This window comes from Haliotis asinina, chromosome 2 (genome assembly GCF_037392515.1).
Source record: "Haliotis asinina isolate JCU_RB_2024 chromosome 2, JCU_Hal_asi_v2, whole genome shotgun sequence".
Classification (NCBI taxonomy): domain Eukaryota; kingdom Metazoa; phylum Mollusca; class Gastropoda; order Lepetellida; family Haliotidae; genus Haliotis; species Haliotis asinina.
Genome location: NC_090281.1, coordinates 17584594 through 17605002, shown reverse-complemented (window position 1 = coordinate 17605002; position 20409 = coordinate 17584594). Strand labels below are relative to the sequence as shown.

Genomic DNA, 20409 nt, shown 5'->3' with positions numbered 1-20409 from the left:
AACGCATGATTACAATAAAAACACAAACAACAGATGCGACATCTATTTGCTGAATATCGATCTTTTTTCTCATCATGAAGCAGACAGATGAGTGAATGACTAAAGTTTTATGACACTTCACGACAATATCACGTCGGGAGACACCAGAAATTGGCTTCACACATTGTGAGCCGCTGTCATATTGCAGTAATATTGCTGAGTGCGTATAACTGAACTCACTCACTCACTTCGGCTTGAGAATACAGGAGAGGGAAATGTCATGGTTGAGAGTATTAGTGCTCTATGGCCTTATAACGTGGGAATCAACACATTCATTATCCAAAATAATAGACATGCTGCTTATTTACTGCGAACCAACGTTCACCGAACCCCGCATTTCCGTGCCCTAAATATCCAAAAACGTTGCCAGTTGGACAATGTTTAAGGTAAAAAAAGACACACAATTTAATTGTTTATGAATGCTAAATCATCATTTCTAGTGATCTTTTATTCTTTTATAGCGAATTGCAACTGGCTGTTTACTTGAATTATTTTGTTCTATATTTTCCATATTTCATGGTACAGGCAAACACATATAGAAATGTTTCATAATAGTGAGTAAGTGAGTGAGTGAGTTTAGTTTTACGCTGCACTCAACAATATTCCAGCTATATGGCGGCGGTCCGTAAACAATAGGCCTTTGCAACCTTTGCTTACCATAACAGGCGAGTATGCTTGTCGTAAGTGGCGACTAATGGGATCGGGTGGTCAGGCTCGCCGACTTAGTTGACACATGTCATCAGTTCACCATTGCGCAGATCGATGCGCATGCTTTTGATCACTGGATTGTCTGGTCCATTCCCGATTATTTACAGAGAACCACCATATAGCTGGAATATTGCTGAGTGCAACGTAAAACTAAACTCGTTCGCTCACTCACTCCATCACTCAATCAATCAATCAATCAATCAATCACAGCATACAGGATGCAAACAACTCACACTTAAAACGTCCTAACTTTCCTAGACCAACTGCCTGGAAGTTCCTAACCTGTCATAACCTGTCATAACCTGTCATCATGAAGATTCAAATGAAGCATTTAACATTAGCTATGAAACAAGCCATACCTAAATTTAAAGTTTAAAACCCGCTGAATACCTAAATATCACCATTGTTGTTGTTTAGCGTGGACCTCTGTTAAAACATACTTCAAAAACAATCCACTAATGCCACATAGAGATTCCGACTGGCAAGAAGTACAATATAAGCAATTATCTGCTAGTGCATCTTGATGTACGAGGACCCGGACATACTGTTAGCTCTGATGGCTATTTACATAGCGTTTCCGCATACTTGTGCGTTTCACTCTTGTTTACAGTAATGAAGATATATTGTGCTCGGGCACCCGCTGAAGAGGCAAGTGGTAAGTTTTTTGTCTACCAAGGAAATATCCTTAGCATAACATCGTTGAATACTTTCCCAGCTTCGAAAAACTTCAAGAAACCAAAATAGCTCAAATTGCATAGAGCTCTGCGAACAAGCCTTCATTACGAGCGCCAAAGGAGATTCTTTCTCTTCATAGACCCGTGTGCACACTCACTATGTCTTAGACCGCACTGGGACTACATCTGCTGCAGGCATTGTACGTCACCTTTACCAGATTATGTCATTCACAGTTAACATGTGGTAAGTTGACAATTTTATATAACTTAATAACGTGGTAACTAATTCTGACTCGGACTGTTTGAAAAGTGTAGCATTATATGCCAGTATAACGAAGTGCATGTTACTTTGGTTGCGATGCGTGAAATTAAGCATCGCTCCAACCTGACACAGTATTACTGGAATGTCCCATCTCAATTATGTGCATACTGTAGTATATGCGGAAACTGTATTGAAGGTTGAATGTCACGGCAGTTCAGAGGGCTCTAAAACACAGTTAGAGATGCCGCGTGTTTACATTGTGTAAATAGCGTCCCAAAAGACCTGATGCTTGACTCAAAGGTAAGATGGTTTTGGTTTGAAATCTTTGAAATTTAGGAACTTTCGCAGCAATGTAAATTAATCTTGGCCTTTAACTTGATTTTAACCTAGCAAAGATACAGTTCAAGTGTAATTCAACTGGATCGTTGAATCAGCAAACGGCTGTCACGTGGGTTGTTTTCTACAAGTTTGGCGAATGATTCAGAATATCTGTTTTGGTCCACTTTGACAGAGGCTGATTATTGCATGGCGGAGGGTGCATGGTGATTAGTGTTTGGCAGATGGTACATGGTGATTGTTATGTTGTGTTGTGTGGCGGATGGTGGTACATGGTGATTGCTGTATGGTGGTACATGGTGATTGTTGTGTGGTGGATGGTACATAGTGATTGTTGTGTGTCTGATAGTGGTGCTTGGTGATTGTTATGAGGTGGATGGTACATGATGATTGTTATGTTGTGTTGTGTGGCGGATGGTGGTACATGGTGATTGCTGTATGGTGGTACATGGTGATTGTTGTGTGGTGGATGGTACATAGTGATTGTTATGAGGCGGATGGTGGAACATGATGATTGTTGTGTGGCGGATGGTGGAACATGGTGATTGTTATGAGGCGGGTGGTGGAACATGGTGATTGTTGTGTGGCGGATGGTACTTAGTGATTGTTGTGTGTCTGATAGTGGTACATGGTGATTGTTGTGTGGCGGATGGTACTTAGTGATTGTTGTGTGTCTGATGGTGGTACATGGTGATTGTTGTGTGGTGGATGGTGGTACATGGTGATTGTTGTGTGGCGGATGGTGATACTTGGTGATTCTTGTGTGTCTGATGGTGGTACTTGGTGATTGTTGTGTGGCGGATGGTGGTACATGGTGACTGTTGTGTGGCGGATGGTACATAGTGATTGTTGTGTGTCTGATAGTGGTGCTTGGTGATTGTTATGTGGCGGATGGTACATGGTGATTGTTGTGTGGCGGATGGTACTTAGTGATTGTTGTGTGTCTGATAGTGGTACTTGGTGATTGTTGTGTGGCGGATGGTGGTACATGGTGATTGTTGTGTGGCGGATGGTACTTAGTGATTGTTGTGTGTCTGATAGTGGTACTTGGTGATTGTTATGAGGTGGATGGTACATGGTGATTGTTATGTGGCGGATGGTACATGGTGATTGTTGTGTGGTGGATGGTACATAGTGATTGTTGTGTGTCTGATAGTGGTGCTTGGTGATTGTTATGAGGTGGATGGTACATGGTGATTGTTATGTGGCGGATGGTACATGGTGATTGTTGTGTGGCGGATGGTACTTAGTGATTGTTGTGTGTCTGATAGTGGTACTTGGTGATTGTTGTGTGGCGGATGGTGGTACATGGTGATTGTTGTGTGGCGGATGGTGGTACATGGTGATTGTTGTGTGGCGGATGGTACATGGTGATTGTTGTGTGTCTGATAGTGGTACTTGGTAATTGTTATGTGGCGGATGGTACATGGTGATTGTTGTGTGGCGGATGGTACTTAGTGATTGTTGTGTGTCTGATAGTGGTACTTGGTGATTGTTATGTGGCGGATGGTACATGGTGATTGTTGTGTGGCGGATGGTACTTAGTGATTGTTGTGTGTCTGATAGTGGTACTTGGTGATTGTTGTGTGGCGGATGGTGGTACATGGTGATTGTTGTGTGGCGGATGGTACATAGTGATTGTTGTGTGTCTGATAGTGGTACTTGGTAATTGTTATGTGGCGGATGGTACATGGTGATTGTTGTGTGGCGGATGGTACTTAGTGATTGTTGTGTGTCTGATAGTGGTACTTGGTGATTGTTATGTGGCGGATGGTACATGGTGATTGTTGTGTGGCGGATGGTACTTAGTGATTGTTGTGTGTCTGATAGTGGTACTTGGTGATTGTTGTGTGGCGGATGGTACATGGTGATTGTTGTGTGGCGGATGGTGGTACATGGTGATTGTTGTGTGGCGGATGGTACTTAGTGATTGTTGTGTGTCTGATAGTGGTACTTGGTGATTGTTGTGTGGCGGATGGTTCATGGTGATTGTTGTGTGGCGGATGGTGGTACATGGTGATTGTTGTGTGGCGGATGGTACTTAGTGATTGTTGTGTGTCTGATAGTGGTACTTGGTGATTGTTGTGTGGCGGATGGTACATGGTGATTGTTGTGTGGCGGATGGTACTTAGTGATTGTTGTGTGTCTGATAGTGGTACATGGTGATTGTTATGTGGCGGATGGTACATGGTGATTGTTGTGTGGCGGATGGTACTTAGTGATTGTTGTGTGTCTGATAGTGGTACTTGGTGATTGTTGTGTGGCGGATGGTACTTAGTGATTGTTGTGTGGCGGATGGTACATGGTGATTGTTGTGTGGCGGATGGTACATAGTGATTGTTGTGTGGCGGATGGTGGTACATGGTGATTGTTGTGTGGCGGATGGTGGTACATGGTGATTGTTGTGTGGCGGATGGTACTTAGTGATTGTTGTGTGTCTGATAGTGGTACTTGGTGATTGTTATGTGGCGGATGGTACATGGTGATTGTTGTGTGGCGGATGGTACTTAGTGATTGTTGTGTGGCGGATGGTGGTACATGGTGATTGTTGTGTGGCGGATGGTGGTACATGGTGATTGTTGTGTGGCGGATGGTACTTAGTGATTGTTGTGTGTCTGATAGTGGTACTTGGTGATTGTTGTGTGGCGGATGGTGGTACATGGTGATTGTTGTGTGGCGGATGGTCGAACATAGTGATTGTTGTGTGGCGGATGGTACATGGTGATTGTTGTGTGGCGGATGGTACTTAGTGATTGTTGTGTGTCTAATAGTGGTACTTGGTGATTGTTGTGTGGCGGATGGTCGAACATAGTGATTGTTGTGTGGCGGATGGTACATGGTGATTGTTGTGTGGCGGATGGTACTTAGTGATTGTTGTGTGTCTGATAGTGGTACTTGGTGATTGTTATGTGGCGGATGGTGGTACTTGGTGATTGTTGTGTGGCGGATGGTCGAACATAGTGATTGTTGTGTGGCGGATGGTAAATGGTGATTGTTGTGTGGCAGATGGTACAGGTTAACTCTTGCCACATGAATAATACATTTTGATGTCTGAAATATAATTTGTTTTGTAATGTCGTGGTTCTGGCAGAGTCAGCTGATACATTGTTGTAATCCTGAGCCATACTCATTTTGAATAATGTTTTTTTCTGTCTTGGTTTCCAGAGAATAAAGCAAACATAATACATTTCACAACAACACATATTCACAACTCTTCTCGGATCATTATGGTATTTCTGCATCCCCTTCAGCTACAGGTGAATTCTTTGAAACCCAACGCTATTATGATTAAAATATGTACAATTAATACAAGATTGTTGTATCAAGTATTTGCAGTCTCGTCAGCATATTTTAATATTTCGCCACAGTTTAGTAATGATCATAGGATGTCCTATTAAGGATCAGGAGTGAGCGAGTGAGTTTAGTTTTACGCCACACAGCAATATTCCAGCTATATGGCGGCAGTCTGTAAATAATAGAGTCTGGACCAGACAATGCACTGATCAACATCGATCTGCGCAATTTGGAACCGATGACATGTGACCACCCGATCCCGTTAGTCGCCTCTTACGACAAGCATAGTTGCCTTTTTTGGCAAGCATGGGTAGCTGAAGGCCTATTCAACCCCGGGACCTCCACGGGTTATTAAGGATCAGGACTTTTCATCTATCCTAACAGCGTGAGTGAGTATGGTTTTACGCCCTTTTCAGCAATATTCCGGCTATATAACGACAGGGAACTCCAGAAATGAACTTCATACATTGTACCCATGCGGGGCAACGAACACGGGTCCTCGACGTGACGAGCGGACGCTTTAACCACTGGGTTACCCAGTCCTTTCAAAGCGTTGTTCACCAGACAGATAAAGTGACAGTGTTTGGAATTGGATTGTGTTTTCTAACAAGCACCATCGTTGCATTCCACGGTGTATTTTATCCTTGCTGGTTGTGCAGCGTGGAAATCGTCGGTTATCTCAAGCAGCAGTGACGTAAACATTCAAACGAAAAATGCTTCTCATAGCACGTGGAAAATATGCCCTAAAATAAGGAATGTGCATATGTTCATGTGCCAAAGTTTCAATTTAGAACTTGGTAAAAAATATCTTTTAAGCGTAGTCTGGAATGAAAGTCATCAGCTGTAAACTAGCACAAGCTAATGCACATATCCTTTTCTTTTTAGTCATTACACGGTTGGTTGAAACTCGCTTTAGTTAATTCATCATAGTTCGTGCAGCTTCCTGCTGTTTTTTTTCAACAGACCCAACAAGTTCCGAGTAGGCATAGCCACCTTTACGTTTTGCCTGTTCATTTTTTATGCATTTACCTGTTTGATTACCAGCTTGATCATCCCCTTCAAAGCTTTACCTGTTTCCGATTATCCTATAAGTATTTACTGACGCCACCTTTACAAATATACTAATTTAAGCGCCACTTTCAAGCATTTACCTGTTAAAGCTTTACCTGGTTAAGCGTCTCTAACGTCGTGACTCTTCACTCTTTGAGGTGGTTTAAATATGTAACTAACCAAAGAGACTCTTGCCATCCACAAAAACTCTTGGCTTTCTGTGTATCACTTCTGAATTCCCTTCAAAGACTCCACCTCTAAACGAATACCTGTTTGACCGTCACTTTCATCTGGTTAAGTATCACATTCAGTTATTCGCGTATTTAATCGTCACCTTAAAATATATATATACTTCAAGGGAGCGCGCTGAAGTTTTTTCCGAGATTCACGAGATTTATCAATTATGTCGGCATGTGTTAAGGAAAGAGTGACTTATACCGAATAGTCAGATCATTGTAGAATAAAGAAGTTGCTATTTCGTTTCTTTCGTTTCTTTGTTAGTTTTAAAATGTCAGTGAAACAGATCAGGTGTTACGACAGTAACCTGTCGCTCTGGGCTGACTGTAGATGTCTGTGAATGGCTCTGTCATGACTCTTGTACTTGCAGTAAAGCTGGCTCCAGGTTGTCTGACACACAACACTTGACGCCATGAGGCAAGGTGGCTGTAAAGTCGTGGTTGTGATGGTGGTTGTGCTTACAGGAACGGCTGTGATCTTTTTGGAAACGCCTGCGGTAAGCAACGAGTGGTGGAGACTGTATAACTATCCGGGTGGGAATGGGTAGGGATGGTGGGCGGGTGGTTGGGGAGATGCTTTACTGGAGCAGTTGGTCACCGGGTTGTTGTTTAAATGTTTTGATGTGTGTGTAAGCGGGTGGTTGCTATGGTGAGTTATCGGGACAACAGTGTGTTAGATGTGGCGACTGAATGAGACGGCTGCTGATAAAACGTTCTGTTTGGTGAATGGATCATCGAGTTGCTGTTAAAATGTCCACTTGATGAATGGATGAGCGAGTTGCCGTTAAAATGTCCACTTGATGAATGGATGAGCGAGTTGCTGTTAAAATGTCCACTTGATGAATGGATGAGCGAGTTGTCGTTAAAATGTCCACTTGATGAATGGATCATCGAGTTGCTGTTAAAATGTCCACTTGATGAATGGATGAGCGAGTTGCTGTTAAAACGTCCACTTGGTGAATGGATCATCGAGTTGCTGTTAAAATGTCCACTTAATGAATGGACGAGCGAGTTGCTGTTAAAATGTCCACTTGATGAATGGATCATCGAGTTGCTGTTAAAATGTCCACTTGATGAATGGATGAGCGAGTTGCTGTTAAAATGTCCACTTGATGAATGGATGAGCGAGTTGCTGAAAAAATGTCCACTTGATGAATGGATGAGCGAGTTGCCGTTAAAATGTCCACTTGATGAATGGATCATCGAGTTGCTGTTAAAATGTCCACTTGATGAATGGATGAGCGAGTTGCTGTTAAAATGTCCATTTGATGAATGGATGAGCGAGTTGCTGTTAAAATGTCCACTTGATGAATTGGTGAGCGGGTTCGGGGGTAGCCTCGTCACGCTGAAGACCCGGCTTCGATTGCCAAATTTGTACAATGAGTGAATCCCATCTCTTATGTCAGCTAGGATCTTGCACCAGCATCCTGTGACTTGACAACTTAAATTCTAAGTATTGAAATATGTATAGGTTTGGGAAGGAAAATGTCGTTTTCAAAGCATATATCTGATGTTTGTCATCAGCGTCAGCGCTACAATCATTTCACTGTTTCTCCGGATTCCTGTGGTTTCCGAGTCGAGTTGTAGTGGTCAGGGTTTCCAATCAATGTATATCGATATATGTTGTTAAAGTTTTAAATCGCTACTGAAGTGTAATAGCCGGTGTCATAACAGTCTATCGTGTCCCAATAACTGAACTTTATCAGTATATACACGCATTATAAATTTGGCGTTCACTATTTCATTAAAGGCTGCTAGGGATTTCATAAAACCGCCGAACTACTGTTTCAGTAATTTCACCAAATTCTTGAAAATTTTAGGGAATACATGAAATCCCTGGGAGTCACAGTGATTTCACAAAAAAATGACGCTTTTAGCGATTACGTGAAATCCTTGGTTTCACACATTCCCTGTGACAAATATGCGGTACATATTAACGTTGCTTCGTCCCCAGACCCACCGTTTATTAGCGGCAGTCACTGGACCATACCCACACACGAGATACCAGTCGAGACGGAAACATCCGACAACAGCCGAGTCCTCAAAGTGGCTTTCTCGATATGTAACTTTCAACGACACGAATGTACTTGGCGGACTGCGAAAATATGGCCTGGTAAGTACAGGAAATATTGTCTGATAAATTAATTGTAAATACAGGAAACATGTGAAAAATGAACATAGATGTCGATATTTTATTAGGAGCTAAATGTGAATAACTGCTTAAGTTAAACTTTACCTATATTGAAGCAATGTCACTGCGGGGGACACCAGCAGTGGGGTTCACACATAGGTACCCACGTGAGGAATCGAACCCAGATCTTCAACGCGACGAGCCGACGTTTTAACCACTAGGCTATCCCACCGCCTTATAAGTGTTGATATAGATATAGAATGCACGCTTAGCGTTGGATCTACACTACAGAAGCCGAATATCAAGTTAATGTTAACTTGCAAGGTTACCCTCAGGACATGATTATCAATATAATGTGAGCAGGTTTCACAGAAATCATGTGATTTTTAGATGATACCACCTACCACCAATGTCAAAGATAAAAAATATCGTAACATGACTTTAGATGTAGATATCTCGGGTGTACGTTTTGTCTAATCTACGGCCATTACTCACTTGTTAACGGTGTTAGAACAACCCGCGTCTGAACCAACATTTTAATGATTCCGATTGTTGATATAATGTCATAGAGGTAAATTAGACTAGGCTCGATTGGAAGAACCAACCAAATATGATTTAAACATGTTTGTGAAGATGTTAGGATAGCATGGTTTTACACCGCCTTAACAATATTGCAGCAATAACATGGCGGAAGATATCGACACCAGAAATGGACTTCATGCATTGTATCCACGTAGGAATCGAACCCGGGTCTTCGCCGTGACGAGCTGACGCTTTAACCACTAAGCTATGCCACAACCTCGGCATTGGGTGGGTGGTTGTGCGGGGGGGGGGGGGGGGGGGGGGGGAAAGAGAAGTGTTTTCTCTAACGTATACCGTCAATGATGGGTAATTACAATGTAGCTGATCATTTAATGAAGCTACATAGCAATAACTGAAGCTCGCGTAAAATCAATTTAATGACAATAACTATAAGTAGATAATTTAACCACTTTTTTAGTGCGGAAGAGCGTGTGCCTGTGGAAGGGAGAATTGCAGTTCCAATCCCGCCTTTGTATTTAATCTTGAACGATATTTTTCAATTGATTTCAAACACCCATGTATCATTTGAATGTTGATGTTCATATAAAGTTAGGAAAAGTAAACCCTGGGAAGGGGTCCTACTAACGAAAAGTAAAACCTGTCCCTTCTGGGATAACAAGAGATGACCTAATATATAGTGAGAAGCACACTTTAGGTTTACATTGACGAGTCACAGTTAATAGACGGGCTCTGTTCTTTAACTCCATGGTGTGGCATAGTTTTAAGAGGTTTCATTTACTTGGTTGTTGATTAAACATGACAACGTCATCTCATCTAGAATGGCTAGTACCACGAACAGTTTTACATAACGTGTTTTCCATCATAGTCGTCGCAGTGGGTGGGTCCACACTTGTACAGTGGAAGCTGTCTAAACCGGCACGCATCGGGACTGAAGAGATAGTCCGGTCTAGATAGCGTGCTGGATTGTAGAGCTGATGATATGTGTACAAACCACTGGTAGGACTGAGACTTTATTGCTGGTGTTGACAACTTGCCGGATTGGACAAGTGCCGGTTAAGCCAGCTTCCACGGTATGTCGTTAAGCTGGAAATCTACTTTTCACTACACGCACGCACGCTCAATTACTCACTCACACATAGTTACAAAGGGAGAGACATACATCTGTTGTGTTTTTTTATTTTACGTGCTTCCACTCATATACCTAGTTGATATCTTCATCTACGTACCCGTTATAAGACATCGACTTTTTACTCTAACAGTTGAACCTGCCCTCGAAGGAGGAACTCCCCCAGATGTCGCTTCAGCAGATGACAATGACGTATCACAGGTAAACCCTCAGGTGATCTGCTTCCAGTTGGTTGAGCTGCCCAAGGGTGCTTTGTTTTTCCCTCGATCACTGGATGTCCACCACAACGGCTCATAGTATTTTTAATCTCAACTCCCTGGGGATCATACAACTAGGCATAGTGGTTTCTTCTGCACAAAGAAATTGCCATGTCTATCGAACACAAAATATACAGTGTTACCTGAACACAGAGGCTGTTGTGTATGATGAACATAGAAGCTGCCATGTCGAGTGATCATACAGGTTGCCATCTGTACTACCATGTCACTTGTCTGCTTAATGTGGGAGAAAAACCCGAAGGGACGATATTTGATGATACCAATTGTGACATCACAAGTTGGTGACATACGTTGTGAAACCATCACCGTTTGTATGTTCAGTAGCTGAAGAGTGTTAAATGGTGTATGTTAGAATAAAATAACCAGTTCCGGAATATAAAGTACCCTATATAAAGTATACATTTGTATTCGTTGAAACATAACCTTCACGGTGGTATTCATTCTTTAAAGACTGCAGCAGATTCATACACCATGTCGTTATTATATCTGACGAACATCAGAAGCCATTCACTATTATGCTATATTTCAGTTACATCGACAATATCAACATCCTGTGTCACCGGAAGTTCCGGATGGGAAGGGTCGGCGATGGCGGTTGGGAGGTCTGTGATGACGAACCCTACAGACCAGGGAATCCGTGTCTTGTGTACTCCTTTGGGTTTGTACGATCTCTCTCGTGTGTCTCCTTTAATTAACTGTAAACTGCCCATGCTGTCTCCTTTCTCTAAGTGTGACCTGTCTCTTGTGAGTCCTGTATGTAACTGTAACGTGTCTCTGGCGTCTCTGTCTCAGATCAACTTGTCTCTCATGAAGCTTTTATGTGAATGAAACTCTTCCCTTTGTGTCTTTCATGAGAAGGAAATTAGTTGATTCCTGTGTTTAAGTGAAACCCATATCCTGTGTTTGACGTAAGTGCAACCCATCTTTGCTTTTTGCCTTTCAGTAAGAGAAACGCATCTCTGGTGATTCCTTTAAGTATGTGAAGCCTCTCCCATGTCTCTTTTATGTAAGTGAAAACTATCTCTGATGACACTTTTATGTGATTGAAAGCTATCTCTGGTGACACTCTATATTAGTGAAATCCATCTCTTGTGACCTGTAATGTAAATAAAGTCTAAGTCAAAGATACGTAGGCAAAACCTTTCACTTGTGGCTCTAACGAGTACGCCACCGCTATCTTTGGTGTTACTTTTGGGCAAATGAAAACAATGGCCTGTTAACACTTTCATGTGATCGAATACCATGCCCTGTTACACTTGCATGTAAGTGAAAACCATGTCCTGTCACACGTTCATGTGAGTGAAAACCATGTCCTGTTACATGTTCATGTAAGAGAAAAACATGTCCTGTTACACTTTCATCTAAGTGAAAACCACGTCCTGTTACCCACTTTCATGTAAGTGAAAACCATGTCCTGTTACACACTTTCATATGAGTGAAAAAACATGTTCTGTTACACTTTCATGTAAGTGATAACTGTGTCCTATTACACTTTCATGTGAGTGAAAACCTGTTACACGTTCATATAACTTAAAACTAAGTCCTGTTACACGTTAATTGTAAGTGAAAACCATTTCCTGTTACATTTTCAAGTAAGTGAAAAACATGTACTGTTACACTTTCATGTAAGTGAAAAACGTGTCCTTTTACACGTTCGTATAAGTGAAAACTATGTCATGCAACACACTTTAATGTAAGCGAAAACCATATCTTGTTACCCACTTTCATGTAAGTAAAAACTGTGTCCTGTTACACTTTCATATAAGTGAAAACGATGTCCTGTTACACGTTCATGTAAGTGAAAACCATGTCCTGTTACCCACTTTCATCATGTAATCGACAACCATGTCCTGTTACACGTCCATGAAGTGATAACTGTGTCCTGTTACACTTTCATGTAAGTGAAAACCGTATCCTGTTACACGTTCGTATAAGTTAAAACTAAGTCCTGTTACACGTTCATGTAAGTGAAAACCCTGTCCTGTTACTCTTTCGTGTAAGTGAAAATCATGTCCTGGTATGTTTCATTTATTTAAGAGAAATATGTCTCCAGATACTCCTGTTTTTGGTGTTTGCGCAGCTTTGTGGTGACTGTAACTAGGTGCGTTCTTGTGTACCACGTGTCATGTACGTACATTTGAAAGACTGTCTATAAACGCCCAAAAAACACAACGTATATTTTTCAGCATCAACCACGACTTCACATTTGACGATGACATAGCGAAGCTGTATGGGTGCGAAGTGTATGCATTTGATCCAAGGTTGGTTCCAGTTAGCTATATTCCACGCTTACACGCTTCTACTTTTACAACGAACCCACAAGAACCACTAACGTTAGATCGTCATAAGCGTTGTTTGTTTACACGAGTTTCGCCTAACATGTACAGCATATAGCCGAGTGAAGAAAGTCCATTGTATCCAACACTTCCTTATGTAGGTAGTTATTTGCAAGAAAAGGTCACTTAGTGGTGTCATGTTAACAAGATCCATGACGGTACATAAACATTCACATTTATCTTACCTCACACATAAATGTCTCTATCTGATTGGCTGAGCGCTGTTGTATTATTTTCAGTGCACCTCATGTACAAGCAAGGTACATTGCAATACACCCCCTTGCCAATAGCAACTCATTCGGTTCTTCGTGGCAGTTATTATTTTTTAACTCGAATAACATTACATGATGCATGGTGCACTGAAATTACCGATGTTTTGCGAATGAAAATCGAAGAAAGGGAGATAACTATGATCTGTTTTTTTTTTGTCGTCCGCAAATTCTAGCGATCGCTACGAAAACATTTGACTCTTGCTTTCAAAAGTTCAAATACGTTGCTCACTGGCCCATCGGGGACCATGGGTTGAGGTACCCTCGATATTTGCTTATGTTCAACTTGCCCCTCAACCCATGGGCCCCTCGTGACCAGTGAACAACTTAAAGTATCTATCAAGCACAGCGAACTACGGTTATAAATGAAATCAAAGAGAATACTGATTTTATTATGTTGTTTTAATTTGTTCCACATTTTTTGCTTGCTCTTCAGTTTTTGCTTCTGATGTTAGAATGTGTTAAAGGGTTCGTCAAAGATCCCAAAGAGAAGTAATTAACATTCTGCCGTGACTTCAGTTAAAACTGTATCGTAATCTCGTTATATGCCTCTAATTTTGCAACACAATATGGATTCTTTTAATAAAGCGGTTCTGGTAGAATATTATTATTTCGTTATATACCAATGATCTTCCAAAACAGTATGTGTATCTCATAAGAATGGTCATAAAGCAAAATATACACTAATCTTATAACGAGTTTGAATGTGAATGAGCGTAGTTTTACGTCGCTTTTAGCAATGTTCAAGCAATACTACAGTGGGATACACCAGAAATGGGCTTCACTCATTCTATCCATGTGGGTATATGCAAGTGGCCAACCTACAAACATTGCACATGTGGTAATATCCCTGCATTATTCACGATATATTTGAGTTTGTGTGTTTATCCATGTAGATATGTATACTTGTATACTTGTGCAATTGTTACTAGTTGTACTTTTGTGTGTGTGTGTGTGTGTGTTGTGTGTGTGTGTGTGTGTGTGTGTGTGTGTGTGTGTGTGTGTGTGTGTGTTGCGCCTGTTATGTGGCTGATTCAGTATGAATCAGTTGACGCACCTCGTGTACATATTTCCTCATGTATACATGTACTGCATTTTACAGTATGCGTGAATCAACCCACAGGCGTTCCCAGTCTGTACATTTTGCTCAGCTTGGTATCGGAGGCGAGGACACGTATATAAAGCGCTCAGGGTGGCACCTGATGACGCTACAGTCTATCATGGCGATGCTTGACCACACTGGGGTACGTGTTGCTTAGATACTCACGTTACATATAGGGAAATGCCATGTTTGGATCATGTTTTTGTAGCATAAAACTGCAAGGCAGAAGAAAGTTACAAGTTTGAACTCAAGCAGAAAACATTCGCCAAAACGCAAGATGGTCCCGATAACCACGCAGCTGTCCGAAAACATGGTCTTTGTTTCTACGCGTTAAGATCCTTGTTTGAATTGATCTTCAGTAACTGATCTTCAATAATCCGTACTTGTCGTAGAGGCGACTGACGCGATCTGTTGGTCAGACTCGCTGACGTAGTTGAATTTAAGGTACACAAAAAGGCAATTTGAAGTCATAATCGTTTGCTCTAGAGATTCCACCCTTCATGTTCACTGACAGAACTTGTTTTGGAGACACTCACCTCCTCCTTTCAGACAACGTAATCATAAAGACATGAGTTATTCTCATGTTTTCACTCATTCATTCATGATGGCAAAGGTTCAAACAAAATACTGAATGGCCACACAAGCGTCAGATCTCAATGTTTTGTAAACAGTGCCAGCATGGATATCTGGATACAATGTTTTTGAAAGATTAAAATGGGTGTGTCCTTGATAAATCAGCCCCCGTCCAACTGTAAAATCAAGCAATTCAAATCCTTGAATGCTGATTATGACGGGTAGTCATCCGATACTATACTGAACTGTTTTATATGATATTGTCTGGCGGCATACCGTTATCCAAGGGGTACCAAATGACAGATCATTATTCATTTTCTGCAGTTTTATAAGAAAACTACACGCCAGTGTGTTGTGATGACTGATATCCCTTCAACCACATTGCCCACGTTTGTGGAAATTTGGATATGACTTTGCTTATAATTTCTTCAAATAAAAATGGACGTTTTTCAAACATTGGACATCTAGAACGTAGTTAGACTAACTATTTTGAACACCCTTCGTATACAACATCAAAATCATCTTAAATTATGGTATATCAGTTTACTATCTGCAACACTATTACAACCGATATTATCACGATTTGTAAACGTGTACTCAATCAATCAATCAGTCAATTCACACTGTAAGGTCACAGACCTGTAGTACATTAATTAATCATGTGCGGGTAGAAATCTTTCTTTCTGACAATAAAATCTTTATGTGTATGTATAAACTCTCTTTCTAAATCTGTTTTTCACCAATGATATAAACATATGAGTTTCAGGATGTACCTAAAATGTATTCTGAATATACCTATTGCCTAAGTATGCTGGGCAAACACATGAAAAGTGAAAATATTCTTCGTCCTCGTTTACGATGCACATTTGACAGATTCTATGTTCTTCCTTCATCTTTCTTTCTTGGTTGACACAAGTCATGTCGTATCCCATTTGCGTTGATCCCTGGATCAGTGTGGGAAGTAGCCAATGGCCTGCAAGCCTGTGGCTAGTAAAAATCCAGTCGGGTCAGAAAATCTCCACAGTCACTGGCTATTGAATTTTCATGTCTTCAAAATATAAATACACCAATCTCTCTGATTCGTTAATGTAAAACACACTTTTAAATCATGTAACATTATGTCATTCTGACAAGATCGTATTGTTATCTATTTTTGTATTCTGTGCTTAGTTTTTACATTCAAAATTCCAGCTAGTGAATTATTTTGTAGGCTAGTAACTTTCAGGCACAGATAGCCCGACTGGCTAGCAAAATTTATAAACTTTTTCGCACTCTGCCCTGAACTTTCAGGTACAGATCCGATTATTTACATATCGTCGCTGGCTGGAATATTGCTAAGTGCGGCATAAAAATAAACACACTGACTAAAATTACAGAACTTTTTTTTTTATCCGATTGTAGAAACCATCAATTATTCCTGTCACATCATCTTTGTGAAGTCATAACACGAACAACTCTATACTTTCTTGTACTATATTGGCTCACTGACTGGGGTAAGAAATGGAATTTTTAACAAGCAGGAATGAAAAAGGTAACCATGATAACGGTACAAGGATCTGTACCAAAAAGGTTGCATCATATTAGAATAAAAAAATCATCCATAAAATGATCTTGCCTTTATCATTAATGCTGTCATTAATCCCACGGAATAATCTATTAATTTACGTTGTGTAGAGAACAATCGACGTTCTGAAGATGGATGTGGAAGGAGCGGAATGGAGGAGTTTACGTCACATGATCAGGTCACGTGAACTGTCACGTGTAAAACAATTGTTGGTGGAGTTTCACTTTGATGGAGAGTTTAAAACCAAAGACGTGGGGGAGGCTTTTCTTGATGTTCTCATTGACTTGCATAATACTGGATTCCGAAAGTTTTACGCTCACAAAAATCCGTTAAAAAATCTAAAGAGCCGTACATTCAGCATTGTCAGAACATCTTGTTATGAGCTTCATTTTGTAAATATAAATGTGAATAACGATAAGTGAATGTCTGGTGTAACTGTTGTGAATAAACTGAAGTTATTTCCTTTTTCTGATTGTGTACAATACTTAAAGACAAACGTGCTCCAAAAACGCAAGGGATATGTCTGGGATATTTCCGCGGGCAACGCAGTGGTATGTATGCAGTACGTTTTTGCCAATGTTGCGAAGAGCGGCGGATACAGCTTTTGAGAAAGCGCTCCCCTGCACACACAGACTAGCCATTTAAAAGTATTTCGACTAGGGTGTTGGGGGTGATTCATACCCCTATTCACGACCCTCTGGCATCATCACTATTTGATAGTGATTCATGAAGTCATAGTAGTGAGTGAGTATGGTTTTACGCCGCTGGGGTACACAGGAAATGGGCTTCACACATTGTCCCCATGTGGGGAATCGAACCCGGGCCTTTGGCGTGACGAGAAAACACTTTAACCACTAGGCTACCCCACCGTCCATAAACTCACAATAATGATATAGTGACATCGTGTTACTGAAATACACTCAGCAAGTTTGGAATATTCCTGTAATCGTTTTATGTATACGTATACATACAATTCAATGTAAAGATGTCAGTCATTTAATGGTAACTTGTGTGCATCGTCCAAACACAAACGTACACAACGTACGCAAACGTACACAAAGGTACACAAACGAAACACCAGAACCTCGGACTGATGCACGTGCATGTCCTGAACTGTGCATTTATGTTTCAAAGGGTCAAAGCCAGACAATCAACAGTCTTAATTTTCTCACAAAACCGATACCATTTACACAACGGTGAAAAGTATCCAAATGGACAAATGAAAATAGTGCCTTCACCAAGGGTTCGGAAACAGATGTAAGCGTTTGAAGCACTAAAAGGCTACATAAAAACATGTCCGATGTAATTCCCCACTTTGACGTGCACCATACGTTCCCGTTTTATTACATGTGCACTGTACGATCTCGTGGTGTGTGGTTCTGTGTATAGAGCTCAGGTAAAGTGTTAAGTTAAGCAACACTGAGCGTGGAGAGTCTGTGAATGGCTGACCTTGTTTGGCAGTTTCACTCCTGAGAGTTTCTTCGACTTTAGTCCTGACGATGCACATGTGATACATGTGGTGTTGCCTAATCCAAGTGAGTCAGGTAATTCAAAATGACCTCTGTTCACCCAGCAAAAATGGGTACCCGGTGGGATAGGTCATGTGACTATGGCCTTAGCCGACAGCATGGGTCGGTGTAATAGTGTGCTGCGGTATTATGAGTATACCCGGTGTTTGGCGCTATATAAATAAACACTTTTTTATTCTGACACAATATCGTTGTCTGTGTAATCTTCGAGTGTTTAATCATAAAACGAATTTGTTCTTCTGACACATTGTGGCAAAAGTCAGTTTGAGGTTTGGCTACATGAGATAGACATATATACAGAGAAGACATGATGTGATCAGTCTATATAGCTCTGTGCTAGTGCTAGTAGAATTGGACATATTTCATTTTTGGCGGCCATCTTGGACGCCATCTTGGATGTTTTTCGAAAAAGGGTAAACAAAAATCGTGCACACACAAAAAAATGTTTTATCATGATATTCACTAGCACTTTGCATAGTTTCATACTTTGTCTTCCAAGTATCTGTTTTCAATCCTTGAGACTGCTTTAATGTATACTATCAAAAAAAATAAAACAAGAAATGCATAGACCAGAAACCTGTTAAAATGTTGTATTTTCAAACATGTATAGCTCGTCCGCAAACAGACTTTAGTGGATGAAACTTTACACCAGTTTAGAAGAAGGTAATATCTAATGCAACCAAGTGGATACTTTTAGATAACGGAGACGCTGAGCGCAATGGTGACGACTTAGTAGACCCCGACGTCGGGTTTCCTGGCTTTCAGACCAATCTCTTTCGACCTGTTTCGTACAGTTTGGCCGGATATCCTCTGAAGTCCTGACTGGTGTGCTCTCATCCGTGGCAGTAAGATCACGCAACTGTAGTACCCGAATGCACCGATCTTGGGCTGCTGGTAAGGCGAGCTCTACATGTACGGGGACGGTCATTTGTTATACCTGTTTGGTTGCAACGAGCTGCAAGCCATGATATCTTGCTCACAATAACAAGAGTCAAGACGTGACGGACTTATTTGACCTTGAAACTCCTTCAAAACGAATGTCAATTTCTGAGAGTAATCTGTATTTTATTGCCAGACAGTGAATGCTCTTTCATACACAATTTCAACTGGTAGGTGATTTCTGTTTCGTTGTGGCGATGCATTTCTAATCCCTGTAAGCTTTTCTAATCCACGGCAGTTTCCGTGCATTGAGAAAGCTGGTTGTGTCACAAATTACTTCTGCAACTGAAACAGAGACTATTTTTTGTCTAGGGAAATCGATTAAATCCGTTCAAAACTATACGAAACTGACGTTGAATAGGTTTGGGTATCGAATTAACTTAATTGTGTCTTAAAATATATTTTCACCTCTTTTGCATGTACTTTGACTGGTGCGTTCGTATATTTTGTTTTGATAGAAGCCATATTGATACTTTCTGTGAATAAAATGATTCGAACATCGATTTGTTTTGCAAGTGCCAGTATGTTATTGATGTGTACAGACGCTTCAGAATATAGAACAATATAGTATGTATGTATGTATGTATGTATGTATGTATGTATGTATGTATGTATGTATGTATGTATGTATGTATGTATGTATGTATGTATGTATGTATGTATGTATGTATGTATGTGTATGCGCTAGTTGCCGTGTTGCGAACGGACACGGGCACGCAGTCACTGGAGTATATATCTTTCTCCATCCGTCAACGTTTGATCAACGGCATAACTGTTTCTCTCTTGCACTAAGACTTTGGTGAGTTTGCTAATATATTTTGTTACCCATTGCCTCAGATTTTGTCTCATTTGTATTGTATTTGAAATCGGTATTGTGAAATTGACTTGTGACTTGCTCTCGGGCTTAAAGAATTAATAATACAATATTTGAATGTCTTTGTTCTGTTTTGCTAGTTCACAGGGGATTTCTTACACCTTTTGTCACGGCAAAATGTTTAACCACATTTGTCAAATATATTCTAGATGATTGTGGTTTGTCTTACGTATGGTTAATCCATACAGTTTTGAACATCAGTGGCTAACTTCCACAGGTTTTGAAAGATTGTCTGATCAGTTTATACAGAAATGGCAGACTGACCGGTCCACTTCGCATGAAGGTTACCTGTACTGTTGTATAAAATCTACGTGCGGTTTGGAGGAATACTTATTTCTTTCATCAAAATTGTCCCGCTCTCTCATTAATCTCCGTACATGCAATCATCAACTGGTAGATGGTCAAATATTCCTTTTGAAAACAGATTGTGTGAAGTATGTGATACACCACATGCCGGCGATGAATTTCATTACTTTTTTCAATGTCAATATTTTAAGAAAGAAAGAAAGTTGTACATGCAACGTTTCTATTATGTTAATCCCAGCT

General features: G+C 40.7%; 1 protein-coding gene across 1 annotated transcript; it reads left to right on the top strand.

The window, feature by feature from the left end:
• Positions 1–1551: 1551 nt before the first annotated feature.
• Positions 1552–16986, top strand: LOC137272306 (probable methyltransferase-like protein 24). Its single transcript, XM_067804668.1, has 8 exons — positions 1552–1665; positions 6971–7096; positions 8554–8712; positions 10533–10600; positions 11207–11335; positions 12864–12938; positions 14385–14526; positions 16632–16986. Exons 2-8 carry the CDS (start codon positions 7013–7015, stop codon positions 16941–16943), a joined length of 969 nt encoding a protein of 322 aa, XP_067660769.1. The 5' UTR covers positions 1552–1665; positions 6971–7012; the 3' UTR covers positions 16944–16986.
• Positions 16987–20409: the final 3423 nt, after the last annotated feature.

Bases quoted from the DNA above. Each gene is read 5' to 3' on its own strand.
- LOC137272306 (XM_067804668.1), top strand. From the start codon at position 7,013: ATGAGGCAAGGTGGCTGTAAAGTCGTGGTTGTGATGGTGGTTGTGCTT. The intron at 10,601-11,206 runs GTAAACCCTCAG...GCTATATTTCAG, and splicing joins ATGACAATGACGTATCACAG to TTACATCGACAATATCAACA. The intron at 14,527-16,631 runs GTACGTGTTGCT...TACGTTGTGTAG, and splicing joins CGATGCTTGACCACACTGGG to AGAACAATCGACGTTCTGAA.